Source organism: Syngnathoides biaculeatus, chromosome 22 (assembly GCF_019802595.1).
Source record: "Syngnathoides biaculeatus isolate LvHL_M chromosome 22, ASM1980259v1, whole genome shotgun sequence".
NCBI lineage: Eukaryota > Metazoa > Chordata > Actinopteri > Syngnathiformes > Syngnathidae > Syngnathoides > Syngnathoides biaculeatus.
In genome coordinates this window covers 7,347,402-7,365,420 of record NC_084661.1, presented here as the reverse complement: position 1 = coordinate 7,365,420, position 18,019 = coordinate 7,347,402, and the positions used below count along the sequence as shown (strand labels likewise).

General features: G+C 43.2%; 1 protein-coding gene across 1 annotated transcript; it reads left to right on the top strand.

Moving 5' to 3' along the window:
- The first annotated feature begins 622 nt into the window (after positions 1-622).
- Positions 623-11,400, top strand: LOC133495572 (5'(3')-deoxyribonucleotidase, mitochondrial-like). Its single transcript, XM_061810395.1, has 5 exons — positions 623-1,621; positions 2,514-2,614; positions 9,023-9,083; positions 9,170-9,284; positions 10,121-11,400. Exons 1-5 carry the CDS (start codon positions 1,358-1,360, stop codon positions 10,258-10,260), a joined length of 681 nt encoding a protein of 226 aa, XP_061666379.1. The 5' UTR covers positions 623-1,357; the 3' UTR covers positions 10,261-11,400.
- The last annotated feature ends 6,619 nt before the right edge of the window (positions 11,401-18,019 follow it).

The window sequence follows — 18,019 nt, the reverse complement described above, 5'->3', positions numbered from 1 at the left end:
TCATGTCTACCAGGGTTTCGACAAAGATAGAATAAAAAACAAGTGCTCTTCTTCAACAATTTTAAAGTTCACTAATGTGCTGAGTTTTACTGTATGCAAGACAATAAATAAAACAGAAATCGATCGTTACATTCTAAAAGAAATGGAATGCGCCGAGATAAATGCAGTTTACCGGTGTTTCATGCTCTTGGGAAACAGTGTTTTGAATGAGACGTAACCATCAATGCACAGTTGCTTTTGTTACTACATTTCAGAAACAAGTACTGTATACATTCGAGTAAACTATAAGAAGAAAAAAAATAGAGGAACAAAAGAACATGTAAAAATATTGCCCTGTGCTTTATATTCGCTTGTACTATGAATACAAAAATAATATTCAATACTTTCAGGCTCCTTAATAAAATCTTACCTTGTTTATTTTTTAAATTGATAGTAGTACTGGCACTACCACTACTATAAATAATAATCATAATAACCATTTCATGTGCTACCCACAAAATATATTTGATAATACTCCACGTGATTATCAAATTAATGGACAACTATTTTGATGATCAAGTAATCGTTTAAAGATATTGTTTGATTGAGGAATTGTCCAAATTCTTGGAATTTCAGCCTCTCAGCTGGAAATATTCTCAAATTTCTATCGTCCTCCAAGAAAGCAGAGTGCTTAGCTTTGGGTTTGAGCAAGACTTTTGGAAACGCCTGCTTTTTCTTTGGAGAAGAATGATGAACATTTTGCCGATTTTCTGACATATAATTGACAGAAACAGTCACCGAATTGTCATTAATATACATGTATTATACATTTTAAATAGTTTTGCCACGTCGTCACGTTTGGCTTGGGGAGAGCAGAATCAACGCATAGTGAGCCATCTTCTTTACACAGTACATCTTTGTTCCCGGTAGCCCCATACAATACAGTTTGTTCTCAGTTCGGTGTAACGGTGATGTTCTTCCATGTAATGCGACCACAAGTGCGGCATTGCACCGTTTTTCTTTCTTCGGGCATTCCCCAGTTTTGTCCAAGGCTGACGACTTGCTAGGTTATGGGGAGCTGTCGGACATTTGCAAACACACTCAAAGCACGCGAGTCCATCTGCCCCCCCACAGCACAGGCCCCTCACGTTTGACTTGCCGGCCGCTGGAGACTTAGTTTCAAAGCTAACGTCAAGATAGCATCCGAGCTGTGCACATGACACGCAGAGACGTTTAAACATTATGCGGGTACAAAACGTCAACGGAAGACGAATGCAATCCATGCAACGTGCTTGAAAACAACAACCAACCAGTCTTCCATGCGGACTTCCCCCGCTACACTTGAGATTACACCGGTGCCGCTCAGTCCGCTATAATCATGTTGCTGACGAACGCAAACCGTCTCCTGGCCAGAAGAAAAGCCTTGCTCCAGATGCAATTGCACCATGACATGACGCTCAGCTCCGTAACCGGTAAGAGACTGCGGGTACTGGTTGACATGGACGGCGTGCTGGCCGACTTTGAGGGGGGCTTCTTGAAGAAGTACCGGGCCAGGTACCCGGACGCGCCGTACATCACGCTGGAGGACCGGAGAGGGTTCTGGGTGTCCAAGCAGTACGGACGACTTCGGAGTGACCTCTCTGTAAGTGAAGCGACATATACTGCGCGTCGCTGGACGGTTGTCATTGAAACACTTGGCGACGAACATCCTCCCTGTCACCTGAAACAACTGCAAAGCAAGTGTTGTTTCTTGAATATTTACCTACAATTTAAACTTTCAAAATACAGAGATCCATCCAGGTTCCACATTGACACATTGCCAATAGAAGATATCATAATGCATCATACAGGGTAAATTGACTCGCACCAGATACTATATCCTATCTATAATAAATAGCTGTACATTTGCATTTGTTGCTTTAGTTGGACACCAACAACCGCAATAATAAACCAAGTAAAATGTATAAAAGAATACAATATAAATCATATCAGTTGTAAGATTCTTAGCAGGTCTGGCTCACAGTTAAAGGGGGTTCAGGGTGCAAATCTAAGGTCAGGCTTTCTTGTGGAGTTTGCATAATCTCCGCCAGCATGTCTGTGTTTTCTCCAGGGACTTGCGGTACCTTCTATGTTCCTAAACATGTTGGGTTAATGTGTGAATCTGAGTGCTGAAACTCTAAATGAAATTGTATGGATTAAAGCACTTGGTGATACTGGATCAGACAAATAGGTGCTGCTGGTCCAATAGATTAGTTGAGCACTGTAGAACCAACACAAAATCTAATGCTTTACTATTATTTACTTGAAAGGTGTAAATGTTACCGAAAATCACAGTGTAGCGACATAAATAGGAATTAGGCTATGTCATAATATAGGTATTACACATCATGTAACCACATTGTAAGAAGAGCTTAGTCATGTTTTTTGCACTTTAGGAATTTTGCATAATAGGCATGGGAAAAATAAGGTCCAGGTGTACGCAATTTACGTTATCTCCTGATAATAAACGGCATGCACGTGTTCTTTATCTTTAGGAGAAAGCCATTAGCATCTGGGAGTCCAAGGACTTCTTCAGAGAACTGGACCCCCTTCCTGGTGGGGTTGAGGCAGTCAAGCAGATGGCCAAAATGGACAAGTGGGTTTCATATTTGGTGTGCTCAGATGTTTTTAATAAGGAAAAATTCCTCCCTGCTGTATAAAAACATAATGTAAATAACATTTTAAAGTGTAAGTACACTTTAATGTACACACGAGTATTTGTGCATTGGATGTGTGGCTTTAGGGGGTGAGCTGAAGTCGCGTCGAGTCGGCCAGTTGTGTCAGCTCATTTGCATGTGTGCTCATTTTGTATTTGTTTTTTAAAGTTTGTCCCAAAAAGATCTTCCGTGCTTGCCCACATGGGAGGACGCTTCAGGCCTCTAACGATAACATCTTTTTACTCACTTCACTCCAATGACTGGTTATTTTGTTGGCCTCTTACTCAAGTTTTGCCTTGTCAGACAATGCAAGAGTTAAGATCACTGTATAGAAGTATTTTAGTACATTTTACACTCCATACTCTGTCTCGTGCAAATGAGCTACTCGACACCCAATCCCAAACCCAATTGTAGTTTCCCAAATAGTAGATATGGATTTCGTTACTATGATGATCCAGAGTAGAGAAAAAAAAAAGTGGGCGTCCATAAAGACAAGAATCTGAACTGAATCTAAAGTGATCCTGTGAATTAGCTCACTGTTATGTAGAGGGACAATTTTTGGTTGTTTAATTTCACAAATGAAGGAAGGACGACTTGTTGACAAGTCATTAAAAAGTAAGATTTGTATTTCTCGGTAGAACAACACAATCGCAGGAATTCCCGTCTTCACTAGTTATCAGTAAGAAAAAAAAGCCTCTTTGGTCCCCTCATTTTTTTGTGTGTGCATGTATAGAAATTCTGTATCTCAGTGCCATCAAGTTTTGAATCTAATTTACTAACATTGAATGTTCTTTGGCCGAAAAATATTCAATGTTCTTGCATATCTGCGGCTTCTGTACAGGGAAGCAACCTGAAAATTTACTTTGACTTGACAATCTAATTGACGTGGCTTTGCAAGAGGAGCTTGCGCCTTCAGGAATGTTCATGCGTATCTGCTGCCATCTAGTGGAATTTTAGAGTGTAACACATCTTAAATGTCCAAGCCAATTCCGTTGTACTGTTCACATAGCTAAAATATGCTGACTCTCTCAATGTTCAAACAATTTCCAAGGCAATTTCTACAACTTCCCTGTGCAAAATGACATATTCTTTATTCAGAAAACAGATTTTTTTTGGGGGGCATGAGTAATTTTTAAAAAAAAGATGCCTTTGTTTCTGTATGCCCATGGCATTCTCAGGGACAGAACACAATGTGCGACTGATGTAAAAAAATAATCAATGAAGTTCATTCATTTTACGTTCCGCCTATCCTCACTAGGCTCGCGGCCATGCTGGAGCCTATCGCAGCAATCTTCTGCCGAGAGGCAGGGTACACACTGAACTGCTCGCAAGCCAATCACAGGGTGCATATGAAAGAACATCCATTCACACTCATAATTTGGAGTCCTCAGTTAACGTACCGTGCATGTTTTTGAGATGAGGTGGGAAATCGTATTATCGTAAGAAAACCCATGCAGGCACAACGAGGACAGGAAAAGTCCACACAGGCGGGTTCTCAGAACTGTGAGACAAATGTGCTGAGCAGTCGTCCACTGTGCCACTGTCAATAAAATTAGGAAACATAATTTGGGGATTTTATATCCATCTAAGGCGGCACGTTGGCGCAGCTGGAGAGCATTGGCCTCACTTTTCTGAGGGCCGGGGTTCAAATGCCAGCCCCACCTCTGTTGGATTGCATGTTCTACCTGTGCCTGCGTGCGCTTTCTCTGGGCTCTCCGGTTTCTTCCCACATCCCAAAAACATGCATTCATTGGAGACCCTAAATTGCTCCTGAGTGTCATTGTGAGTGAGACTGTCGTGTCTCCATTTGCCCTGCGATTGACTGGTAACCAGTCCAGGGTGCACCCTGCCTCCTGCCCGATGACATCTGGGATCGGCCCCAGCACTCCCACAACCCTCATGAGGATAAGCGCATCAGAAAATTCATGGATATCATGGATATGATTTGGCTGGTATCATTCTCACAATTCGCATTCTCCAGTTCCTGTCACGATGCGGGGCTCAAGGGTGGACCCAAATGCACGACTCCAGAGACAGCAGACAGTACAGAGGAAACCTTTATTCGGTCCAAGGTCTGAGATGAGGTAGACAGTCCAAACAATCCGTAGTAACAGTACGAATGGGCTTACGAGGGTGGTCAATGAACAGGCGTGGGTCGGTGCACGGAGGTCAGAAGTCGAGAAAGCAGGAGTGCGGGAACGAGGCATGAAGAGCAACGATCTAGCAGAGTATTAGTCGTCCCCCGGGTCCTATATGTACTGGGCCTAACCAGTGTTCATGAGGCGCAGGTGTGCACCCTCAGATTAGACGGCCACGCCCAGCCCTGGCTGGAATCCAGGAGCATGACAGTACCCCCCCCTCAACGGCCGGCTCTGGACGGCCCAGGAGCATCAGGGTGAGCCGCGTGAAAGTCCCTGATGAGGGAGCGGTCCACGACGAAGCGGGAGGGGATCCAAGAGCGCTCCTCCGGGCCATATCCCTCCCAGTCCACCAGGTACTGGACCCCCCTTCCTCTGCGGCGGGAAGACAGCAACCGGCGCACAGTATACACCAACCCACCGTCGACCATGCGGGGGGGCGGGGGGGACTTGAGCGGAGGAGCCAGCGACGATGTGCGATTCGGGCGAAGTCTGCTGACGTGGAACGTAGGGTGCACCCTCATCGACCTGGGCAGTTTCAACGAGACGGCGACCGGGTTAATAACTTTGGAAACCGGGAACGGGCCAACGAACCTGGGAGCAAGTTTGCGGGATTCCGTCCGCAGCGGGAGATCTTTGGTGGAGAGCCACACTCGCTGTCCCACTCTGAGCTCAGGTGCGGCCCTCCTCTTGCGGTCTGCTGCGGCCTTGTAGGCGCTGCTCATGCGCAGCAGTGTCCTCCGAGCTGCTTCCCAGGTCCGTTTGCAGCGTCGCACCACGGCCAGGGCCGACGGAACTGTGGATTCTGTGACCAGTGGAGGAAACAGGGACGGAGGATACCTATGCACGACATGGAGTGGAGCCATACCTGTTGAAGCGGAGGGTAGAGAATTGTGGGCATACTCCACCCACTTGATGTGCTGGGTCCACGTGCTCTGGTCCCTGGATGCCAGACATCAAAGACCGGTCTCTAATTCCTGGTTAATCCTCTCAGTCTGGCCATTAGACTCTGGGTGATGACCCGATGTCCGACTTGCTGAAGCGCCAATGAGGTTGCAGAACTCCTTCCAGAAACGGGCGCTGAATTGCGGACCCCTGTCCGAAACGATGTCCTGGGGTAGGCCGTGGTAATGGACGACCTCGTCTAATACCAACTGGGCTGTCTGCTTGGCCGACGGGATCTTCGGAAGCGGCACGAAGCGGACCATCTTGGAGAACCGGTCCACTACGGACAGCACCACTGTGTTCCCTTGTGAAGGCGGCAGGCCGGTGACGAAGTCCAGCGCGATGTGTGACCACGGACGAAAGGGGATTGTCAGGGGTTGCAACTCACCAACAGGCCGTAGGCGGGAAGTCTTATTGGCAGCACACACCGGGCAGGCGTTGACGAACTCCCTTACGTCCTTGCTAGGTTAGGCCACCAGAACCTTTGTTCGACCACTGAACGTGTCTTCGCCATACCCGGGTGGCAGACCGTCTTGTTGGTATGGGCCCAGTTGATGACGTCTCCTCGCAGAGATGGGATGACGAAAAGGCGGCCCGACGGACAATCCGCGGGTGGCGGTGTCTCTCCCAGGGCCTCCTTCACCCGCGACTCGATCGCCCAGATGAAACCGGACACGAAGCACCCCGCTGGCAGGATAGTAGCGGCGTCTGAATCCGTGCGCCCTCCCTCGTGGATCCGCGAGAGTGCATCCGGCTTGCCGTTTTTGGAGCCTGGGCGGAAAAACACCTTAAAGTGGAAGCGGGTGAAAAATAGGGCCCACCTGGCCTGACGGGCGTTCAACCTCTTCGCAGACTTCAGGTATTCAAGGTTCTTATGGTCCGTGAAGACAACGAACGGTACTTGCGAGCCCTCCAGCCAGTGCCGCCACTCCTCTAACGCGCTCTTGACCGCCAGCAGTTCCCTATCTCCCACGTCGTAGTTCCTCTCTGCCGGGGTCAACTTTCTAGACAGGAACGCGCACGGGTGGATCCTTCCATCCCTGGGACTCCTCTGCGACAAGACTGCTCCGATTCCTGAATTCGATGCATCCACCTCCACCACAAACTGGTTATCTGGGTCCGGAATAATGAGAACGGGCGCAGTAGTGAAACTTGCCTTGAGCCTGCTGAAGGCCTCCTGGCAGGTCCCGGACCAGTCGAAGAGGGTATGTGGCGAGGTGAGCGAATGCAGAGGAGTGGCCACGGAACTGAAGTTCCTTATGAATTTCCTATAGAAATTGGCAAATCCCAAAAACCTCTGCACGTCCCTCCTGTTGGTGGGGGTAGGCCACCGCAGCACCGCGTCGACCTTCCCGGGATCCATCCGTATCTCCCCCTCAGCCAGGACGAAGCCCAGGAAGGACACGGATGCCCGATGGAACTCACACTTATCCATATTCACGTATAATTGGTGCTGCTGCAGACGCCCGAGCACCTCTCTGACTTGTTGAATGTGAGAGGTTAGGTCTGCTGAAAAGATGAGAATATCATCCAGATAAACAAAGACAGATCTGTTCAGGAACTCCCGAAGCACGTCGTTAATGAAGTTCTGAAAGACGGCCGGAGCGTTAGTCAGTCCAAAGGGCATCACAAGATACTCATAGTGCCCTGTGGGGGTGTTGAACGCCGTCTTCCACTCATCCTCTTCCCGAATCCGGACCAGATGGTAAGCGCTGCGCAAGTCGAGCTTGGTGAAGATCCGGGCTCCCTGGAGGAGTTCGAATTTGTTCCCAAGGTGAGGTGAAGAAGGGACCTCCCTGACCCCGCCGCGGTGTACCGCACTGGAGTAGAGATCCTGATGTCAGAGTGCCCTGGTCGAGTTGGGCAGCGGGCGATCAAGTGTCCCAAACGCCCGCAGTAAAAACAGCGTCCCTCTCGTCGCCGACGTAAGCGCTCCTCCGCTGAGCCGCCAAGCCCCTCCACTTGCATGGATTCCGATGAAGCTGACAACACGGGTGGCCGGGAAGCGGAAGCAACCGGACTGCGACTCTCCCTCTCCTCCCTCAGGCCCTCCATCTGTCTCTGCACGGTGAGGCGCTAGTCCACCTTGAGGGCCAATGCGATGAGGGAGTTAACCGAAGGCGGAAGATCCATGGCCACGAGGTGGCCACGGATCTGTGGGGACAGTCCCTCGTAAAACGCGTCATGGGGGGCTTCCTCATTCCACTGGCTCTCGGCAGCCCGAATCCGGAACTCAATGGCGTAGTCGGACACGCGGCGACGTCCCTGGCGAATTGTCATGAGCGAGGACGCCGCCTGCCGTTCCAGAGCCGCGTACTGGAACACCTGGGTGAGCGCGCAGACGAAGCTCGCCCATGAGCGGCAGGTCTCCGAGTTACGGCTCCACTCGGCGGTGGCCCATGCCTCCGCCCTCCCTGTCATGTGGGAAATGACAAAGGCGATCCGGGAGCGGTCCGTGGGAAAAGCGGACGCTTGCAGCTCAAAGTGGAGATCGCACTGCGCCAGGAAGGGCTTGACGTTACCGGAGTCGCCTGAGAACCGCTCTGGTCGAGAGAGCGGAGTGATGGTGGCACGAGGAGGCACAGGAGCAGCCGCGCTAGCTTGGGAGGCTAGCCACGGTTCCAGCTGGGTGCAGAGCTCCTGGATCTGGTGAGTCATATACCCTGGAGAGCAGCCTCTTGCTCACCCAGGCGTTTGCCCTGCACTTGCAGCGCACGGCGAATGGCTTCAGAGTCGGCTGGGTCCATGTTCTGGCTAGATCGTTCTGTCACTATGCGGGGCTCAAGGGTGGACCCAAATGCACGACTCCAGAGACAGCAGACAGTACAGAGGAAACCTTTATTCGGTCCGAGGTCTGAGATGAGGTAGACAGTCCAAACAATCCGTAGTAACAGTACGAATGGGCTTACGAGGGTGGTCAATGAACAGGCGTGGGTCGGTGCACGGAGGTCAGAAGTCGAGAAAGCAGGAGTGCGGGAACGAGGCATGAAGAGCAACGATCTAGCAGAGTATTAGTCGTCCCCCGGGTCCTATATGTACTGGGCCTAACCAGTGTTCATGAGGCGCAGGTGTGCACCCTCAGATTAGACGGCCACGCCCAGCCCTGGCTGGAATCCAGGAGCATGACAGTTCCTAATAGGGTAACTGCAGCATTATCAATGTTCACTCCAATTCCTGAGCCTCAGCTTAACTCAAACTATAAAATACCGTACGTCCAAATACTGTGGTTTTATGTCATTTTCCCCCCACCTTTTCGTTCTGCAGCACAGATGTTTTTATTTGCACCAGCCCAATCAAGCATTTCAAGCACTGCCCGTACGAAAAGGTACGTTCTCTCACTCACCAATGTTTCATTTTCTTCCCTTGAGCAATTATTACAGCATTGCCTCTTTTGCGTTTGTTCTCTTCCAGTACGCGTGGGTGGAAAAGCATTTGGGTCACGACTTTCTGGAGCAGGTTATCCTAACCAGAGACAAGACGGTGGTCAGCGGAGACATCCTTATCGACGACAAGCCTGACATTTTAGGTGAAACTTTCATTTGGAGAACCAAACCTTATTTGAATGTAATTGTCAAATCTCCATATTCTAAACAATTTGGGCACAGATGCATGGAAAAACTCCTGTAACAGGGAAAAAAAATGAAATAAAGCCAGACATGAGTTTGTCTTTGGGGCAGTTTTTCTTCAGCTGGAACTCTGCACCTTAGACAAGGTAGAAGGAATTATGAAGAGTTCAAAATAGAAATCAGTGTGGGCAGGAAACCTTCAGGTGTCTGCTAAAAAGCCACAAAATTATCAGTAAAAGTCTAGTAGAACGTTGGGGTTAATCAGAGGCTTTTTAAAACGTGGCAGGTGCCTGGTGACTCGCATTAAATATGAGTCACAGGCACATAGCAGTTATGAGGATGTGCACTGTTGTGCCGCCAACCGCATTATCTTGGCTGTTTCTTTTGTCTTTTTGAAAATTATAATAAGACTCATTTGAGCCACATTATTAGTTGGTTTATCTTGGTCTCATTTTTTTTTTCAAATTTGGCATTAGAACAGGGGTTCATAGGGTTTTTTTTATCTTCTATAAGTCACAAATGTAAATATTTGTGTAAAGCTGTCTCGAATATGAACGGGATTCCAGGATACATTGTAAAGAAATGAAAAAGAAACAAAGGATGATTATTTCATAATGCTGCTTGTGTAATACCGTGTGGGTGTTTCATGTGATTCACCAGCACTTTTTGTCAAGACAGCTGCTCCTTCATCTTGGGGTCTTATCAGGCAACTAGCATAACATATACCGCAGCTTGTGTGTGCTTATAATCTTTTATCTTGTAAAGTATTTAATGGCTGACCACATCCAATGTGCAGGTGTGGAGCCCAAACCGACCTGGGAGCACATTTTGTTCGCCGCCTGCCACAACAAGCACCATCCCGTCAGCCCCTCAAAGAGACGCTTGCTGTCCTGGTCTGACGACTGGAGGGCCATCCTGGAGAGCAAAAGGCAGTGACATCTTTAAATACCAACGTCGGGGTCCGAAATCACCAGCAGCGTTGCCTTATATCTAAGTGCCAAGGCTCAGTTAGCGGACCAAGAAGAGAGTTCACACAAACCACACTCGGTAACATGTCTCACCTTAGTGGACCACAAGTGGGCACTCCAAGACTGAAGCATGTTTTCACCAAGCCAAAAACAAATGCCGTACTGTAACAGATAGACCAGAACTAACTCACTTTTAGCGCTAAATGTCACATGCATGTGCTCGTATAGGAAAAATTGTTTAGAATTGAACCGATTTTTGCAGAATGGGATGAATGAGCCACCGGACGTGCAGCGAGCACTTCGCTACCTACCACTGGTCGGCTTATGTTTTTAAAGGCAACAGTGCCTGTTTTTCTTTTTTATTCAGTGTCTAAATTGATGTCAGAGATGATGTTTGTTTCTTTTTGGTGCTACTTTTTTTCTTACTTTCAACATCTATGCATTTAGTCTAGTTTTGGGACACTGAACAGAATAAGAGGCATCATTTTTATTTTTTGAAATATAGAGGTGCATACATGAACACATGCTAGTGTAGAATAAAACGGAGTTAAAATAAAGACTGATTAATTTTAAGTGTTTGCTAATTAATGTACTAATAATACCAAATCATGTTATTCTACAACTTCATTTGTTTTGTTTAGAAACAAGGACTTTTTTTTCTCCTATGCTTTACATTTACATGATGAAATGTAGTGTTTTTTTATTGTGTTTGAGATTTACTTCAAACATCAAAGTACTGTAACATGTCATTCATTACATGAATGATATTAGGTTATTTCTGATATGATTTACCATTGACTGGTAAAATACCTACACCAAGACCTTTGTTATTGGGTTTATAATCATGTTCTCTCAGTGTCAAAAATATGTCTTCACTGAAGATTGTCAACAATAAGCCCACGTTTGAGCCGTGTTGCAGTTTTCTGTCAGTGTTGCATCTTTAGTTTGTCTGGATATTATTCTCTAATGTGTGCAGTGCTGTTTTGATACTGCTGTTCATTACTTTCCAACCTGCATTGCAATTTTTTTTTATCATATTCCTAATCACAGAGTGTATGCTGTAATTTGTTTGCGGTTAAACAAATGCTTTCTAGCCTACAATAAAATAAAATAAATTCATTATCACTCATTACAAGGAATGAAATGTATCTGGTGTACAGTACTATTGCGCATTACTGTATTTTTAAATGTTGGTGTTTAAAGTACGGTGGCTGTAAAGTGCAAACAACTACAGCAGAGTGAAATTACAATTTCCTTTGCATGCATGTATAGTGTGTTATAAACCATTTTGGGCTCTTTTTTGCCCTTTTTTCTAAACAGTATAATATTTATTTGTACACACACACACACACACACACACAAACATGTAGATTATAATCAAATATTGTAAATTATGAGTGATTATAATTATATTTTTGGGGTAATTCTCTTGGATTAATGTATTTTGTATGCTATGCAATATGCAAAATTTATTTGATCTTATTTTATTGAGGCATTGACTATCATACAGCCTGACATCACAGGACTACTGCTGACATAATACACATTGGAGAAAAAACTTATTATGAACTACCTGTTCTACTTATTAGATGGCACCAAAAGTCATTTCAAATTATTTTGGACATTTGAGTCCTACTTATTAATAATATATGTCAAGCACATTTATTTGCTTCTTTTATGAGCAGGCAACCAATTCTTGGGAGAAATGAAATGGGTTGCGGATTTGCCACTAAAAATAGGTTCACATACATACACTCATTTCCTTCGTAATGTCAACCCAAAGCATCTTTGAACTCACGGTATTGGTCTCCCAAAGAAAAGCCGCAGTATGAATGCTTGTCCTATTTTAAAGCACAGTGCATTTCTCGCTCAAGTAGTGAAAATCGTCTTCTTCATATGCTTCAACATCTATTCCTTGAATAGCATCCATTCAACAATTTTTTTATACGGTTGGATTGGGGTCAAAGGTGAGTTAGAGCCTATCCCGAGTGAATTTCATGAGAACCTAACATGCATTTTTTGGGGAGATTCAGGATGTGTGGCTAGAGAACATCAAAAGTTCCTGCAGGAGCCCCCTTATTATTGCATAATCCATTGTATTTGAGAATATAAAAGACTATTACATGTGTTATACATTGTACAGATTAAGCCTTCTGTCGTTTGGATTTAACAACATCGATAAAGAAATCACCAATTGTTAACTGTTTAAATAATTTGATTTGCTAGACATCTGACAATTTATTCCGCTGAATTCTTTTTCTATATTTTATGCTATGTGGTCAAAAAACTGGCCAACTAGGTCAGCTGTGGAAGGAAGTCGTCGGAAGCGCATCGTTCCAACTGAGCGCCTTCCCGATGGTCAGGTTGTTGACACAAGTGAACTCTTGGACAAACACCCCACGCGTGTCATTTTTGTGGTCAATGAGTGTCTACTTTGAGGCTTTACAGCAGCCAGTGTTGGCACGACCAATATGATAATACAATATCGGCGTCTTAAGTTTTCATTTAAGAAAAACTGAGTTTTTACCTCTAAAATGTATATTTGATATCATTGTACGTCACAGTAACATTAGGAACAGTTTAAACATTAAAACTGTTCTTAGATATGTAAATAAGAAAAACTAACAAATGATTGAATTAAAATGTATGGCAGTTAAATAGTAATTGTACCAAAATACAAGTTGAAAAACAGTTCTGACAGATTTTAATGTGAATTAGTGAATTTAAAAGTTCAATAGAGTACAAGTGAGCTTACATAAGCAGTGATTCTTTCATGTACTGTACCACGAAAGGGAGCCTGCATCCCAACGGTAGTCCAACGGACCACACTTTGAGAATCATTGCATAATTTTTGCTGGTAACCTCTGAAGAACAGCAGTTATCAACGGGTGATGTTTTAATCAGGCTAATTGTCTGGGGTCATCCGATGACGAGAAAACAGAAAATAAAGCAACTGACCATGCATATACACTACGTGTGCAATATATTTTTTAGTAATTTAGTGTATGTGCGAGTGGAAAACATAATAATAATAATAATAGTGTTAAGAAAAGGATGTCTGCAAACATGAAATAGAAAAGCAAACTAATTTCACATCCACTATGTTATAAATGCAGCCATGTAATATTGTATGATATCCACATTTCTGCAGTTAATCACGCTCAGTTTTTATGGCACTGTCAGATGTATTTAGTTCATTATTGTGGTAACAATGGTTGTTGGATACTGATGCCTTAAATTTGAGTGCCATAATGTAGGTTACCGCAGTTATGTTAAGTTATGAATCAGAATATTTGTATGCTCCACTTGTACAAACCCTAACCTGACCTAACCTGAAAACGAAATGCGTGGGTATGCTACATAAGATGTGGGTCATTGTCAAACAGAAGTTTAGAAAGTATGTCTTGCATCTCAGGATAAACACGTCGCTTTAGTCATAACACATATTTACAGTATTTACAGTGAACATTTATGTACAAAACTGCAAATTACTGTACACAATGGATAAAAGTGTTCCTATAGTGCGACATTAAACACCCCCACTCACTTCTAGCTTGTTGAGATTTCTGAGAACATTACAACAATTAAAAAATAAAAACATTTGACCTCAAAATGCATGGGGCTAAGCAGTTTTTTTTTTTTTATGTCCCAAACATATCATAAGTAAACCTCCTGAGTTTGACCTTCTTAACTGGTTTTGTTATTATACCAGCAAGCATTTGCTCATCAGGACAAGAGTATTTTTTTACTTTTTTTATTTTTTATACAATCTCCGATATCTAGTGGTACTCGATATCAATGTGCTTGCATTGGCACGCACTATCGTACCTTGAACGTCTTTGTACACTTTTGTTTGTGCATACTGGTACACGGGCCATCCTTTTGAGGAGCCGTTCAAAATACTTCCAGAGCATTCATCTGCAGGTATAACTAGGGCAATGTTTTGTGCATCACAGGTGGAGAATGCAGTTGTCGGTTGTTTTCTCATCTTCTCTGAGAAACTTCTTTGATGACACCCGAATATGTCGCCTGTCCTTGACATCTATTGGCCAGCTTGTATCGCTATAAGCTCACAAACCAAGCTGACTTGTATAATTTCTTGTAATGCATAAACTCTGTTCTCTGGTACTTTTAAGGTCCCTGAACACCTTGGTCAGGATTCCAGTGCTGAATCTTCAAAGTGATGTGATGATATGGTTGTTTAAAGAGTTTGTAATGTCTAATTTCAAACGCAAATTATCTTATTTAGACCAATTTTTTTTTTCGATGTTTTTACCCAAAAATATGTGTTTATGAATTAAAGTCTGCAAACTTTGACCTAGTTTCCCCGTGTCTGAAAAATGACTCATTTCGGAGGCGCAGCCTCGTACGTCACTATAGGTGGACCTGCTATTGTGCGACTGGTACTGTCTGATTATGGCATCAGTTTACCACGTGAAATTATATTTATGGTGAAGCAAGATATCACCAGCGATTGCTCACAAATTAACAATGCAAAATTTTAAATTTCAGTTTCAGTTTAAAGTTAATTAAAATCCTTATATGTGGAAAATATACCAACTTAGACTGTGGACTACGTTATTATCTTCTGTTTGTTTGGGTGCGATAATAAACAAGCCTTGTACATGCGAATTAGTGACACACATCGTACTGCAGTTTCTCATACAAGCACAGGGAGAGCCACCGCGGTGTCCAATGAACAGCCGGGTGGTTGCATACCTATTTACTAAATACACGGTGCTTGTATAATTTAAAAACGAGACCCAAAATTTCGTATGTATGCCATCTAACTGGCTGAAATTGATAACCTTTAACGTCTTTATTAAGCTCATATACTTCACCATCTTCATGGGAGCCTTCAGAATAGTGTTCATCGCCTGACATATCGGAAAATTCATCATCATTTTTACTGAGTATTCCAATGCTGCCCATTGTTGATACCGGCTATGACGTCACATTCCTACTCGGCAGTTTCTGCTTCGTTTTTGTCTTTTTTCGGCGAATACAGCAATGTGCGATCATTTTTTGCCAATAATCAAAAAATAAAAAGGTTTCCTTTATAACGGAATTTAGATTTGAATTCTGCAATAAAAAAATTTATAATATTAGCAAAAAGGTGCCCTGAGGACATTCCATAAACTTTAATGACCACATACTGTATCTTATATCTAGTGTAGTACATGTGGCCAAATACAATATAGAAAGATTTTTATTTTGTATGTATGTATGATTTTTATAGAAAGAACATTGTTATTGTTTTTACATCCAGAGAGTGCCCATCAACATCATCATCAACAAAAAGACTTACTCAAGACGGTAGAAAGAAGCAGCGGGAAGCGTTGTTATTTTGGTAAGGCGAATATGGTGCTGACATTTCGTGTCTTATCCTGTTCTTAGTCAGCGATTCTTAGAAATCTCTGTTGTCTAAACAAATGCACTATGTAGCTTTTCTGTCCAGCTTCCAATTTCTCCTCTGTGTGAAGTTCCCATGTGTACACACATCACACATCTGAGCTAGCCTGACCACAGTTCCGTTCCCCATCTTCACTTTTAAATCACTATTCAATTTATATTCATCTCAGCTCGTGGCTTGAAAAAGTTTGGTAGGCCGCCAAGTGAGAATAAAGGCAATGATTAGTCTATCGCTCATTGTTTCGCCGCCGCCTCACAAAACTGTGATTCGATTCGCCGCTCTTATTACATAGACTGTAACACGTTCACTCACCTCCATTCGCTGCTCGTCAATGATGCATACACGCTTATTAGTCTTGGCTTGTTATTCCCTGAATAATTCTCTTTCAATATCTCCAGGGCTTTCCTTCTAATATCTGGAGAATCATGCCTAAGAAGCAACAGGCTGTTATCATCAATCGATTTTATGAGCTTGACGTAAAAGTCAACATTCTTCCATCCATCTTGAGTTAGCTGCTCTTTACTGGCCTGAGTAGGTTTATGCAGGATAGTCTTTTATAGATTTAAAACGTGCAAATGACCAATAAATCTCGTTTTTCATGTCTTCCCACTGTCAGGTTAATTTTCAGCAATTTGGCTTTTATATGTTGTGCCTCACAATGTAAACATTACAATGTTTCACATTTTGCGTAGGTATTCCCTCATGGTACATTGTGTCGGTGCGAATGATGTAATCAGATACACATCATCTTTTCAATCCAAATGTAGTTATTTTCTACTTCCCGGATCTTTCTTTAATGAGTCTATTACTCCTTTTCATTTAATGTCTTCATGCACTGCGGTGTCCAGGGAAGCAGATTCAGAATTTCTAAATTTTTCATCCACGAAATGATGAGCGAGCTCAACGTCACTAGGAAATCCATGCTAGGTTAAAAGAATGTCGATTTTGGATGACGATTCCTGCTCGCTGGTAAAAAAAAAAAATGTTGGCATATTTAATAAAAGGTGGTTAGTGTGTGTTTTATGTAATTAGTATCCCTCACCACACGCTCATACTTCCACACATAAATACAGCAAGCTTAATTATCTTTCTGTAAGACATTTTCCCATTCTCCATGCAACGTCTTGTTTTCCCTCAGAGTTTCTGACTTGTATACACGTATTTGATCTGCATCATTTCCGGTCATTTTGTGTTGTCTTGTTCTTCTTTAAACAACTAAATAAGAACAGATGGAGAAAACAAATGTCTCACCATTGTTTGACAATGCCGTTTCCAAAAGTAATAATAATGACTTAAACAAATGTGCGTGCATATAGAACATCATAACAAACCGATTGTAGTTGTAGATTTGCAGTGGTTTCATATATCAACAGTTTTGGATATAAGATGGTTAAAAATGATGGCCTTACTAATGCTGGCGTTATCACAGCTCAAGTTACTAGTTACATAACTATTTTAATTATGTTCCTGTTCCCCCTGCCTAGTGAATATTTATTACCCCCAAATTTTACATACTAATATCCATTATCAACTAAAAAGTTTTAATTTGAGAAAATTCTCCTCTTTCCTCAGCTAGATAAAGCCTGTAAAATCTTTATTTAGGATTATTATCTCACAAATGAATGATCTCAATTCTGCAATTGATAAGGACTTTACCCAGCATTTAATATAATTTTAATACTCACGTCTTAGTGAAAGGCGTCATTCGTATCATTCTTTGCATCGTCGCTACTGCATTTTCATTGGCTGACCCTGAAAACATCACAAGGTGAATATCATCACTTCCTATGCCCAAATTTGGTCAAAGTCATATTTTTGATAAATCGAGACTACTGCATTGGCCGGTCGCCACATGGGTCTCTAATCTTCACACATTATTGAGCAATCTAGAGATTAGTATATAGCGGTCAGTCTTTGACAATGCAACTGTAATTGATCAATAAAGTTTGCCGTTTTATATTGGTTTCCTTAAAAGTGAAGGTTTTGGAAATGTCAGGGTTTCAGCCGTCGCCAGCGAAACAACGCCTCGTTTTTGCTCGGTTATGCACATTCATCACCAAGACAAAAACATTTATATTTCTCTCACCTTGTCGTCTTTTACGCTCCACTAGCGTAAGTCCACTTCATACTCACAATTCTGTCAAAAACTTTATTTTGCTGTGGTCTTCCTGCATCAAGTTTGAACCAGTGAAGCAAAAGGAAGAGCATCAAAACGACTATGACAACAAACATTTAATTTTTTTTTAAGTTACATAATAATTAATTTTCTTGGTAACTAATTACATTTAATAAGGTGTAACTAATTCAATTAATT

Excerpts from the sequence above, each read along its gene's own strand:
- LOC133495572 (XM_061810395.1), top strand. The coding sequence starts at position 1,358 with ATGTTGCTGACGAACGCAAACCGTCTCCTGGCCAGAAGAAAAGCCTTG. Across the intron at positions 2,615-9,022 it reads CAGATGGCCAAAATGGACAA|CACAGATGTTTTTATTTGCA; the intron begins GTGGGTTTCATA and ends TTCGTTCTGCAG. Across the intron at positions 9,285-10,120 it reads CGACAAGCCTGACATTTTAG|GTGTGGAGCCCAAACCGACC; the intron begins GTGAAACTTTCA and ends TCCAATGTGCAG.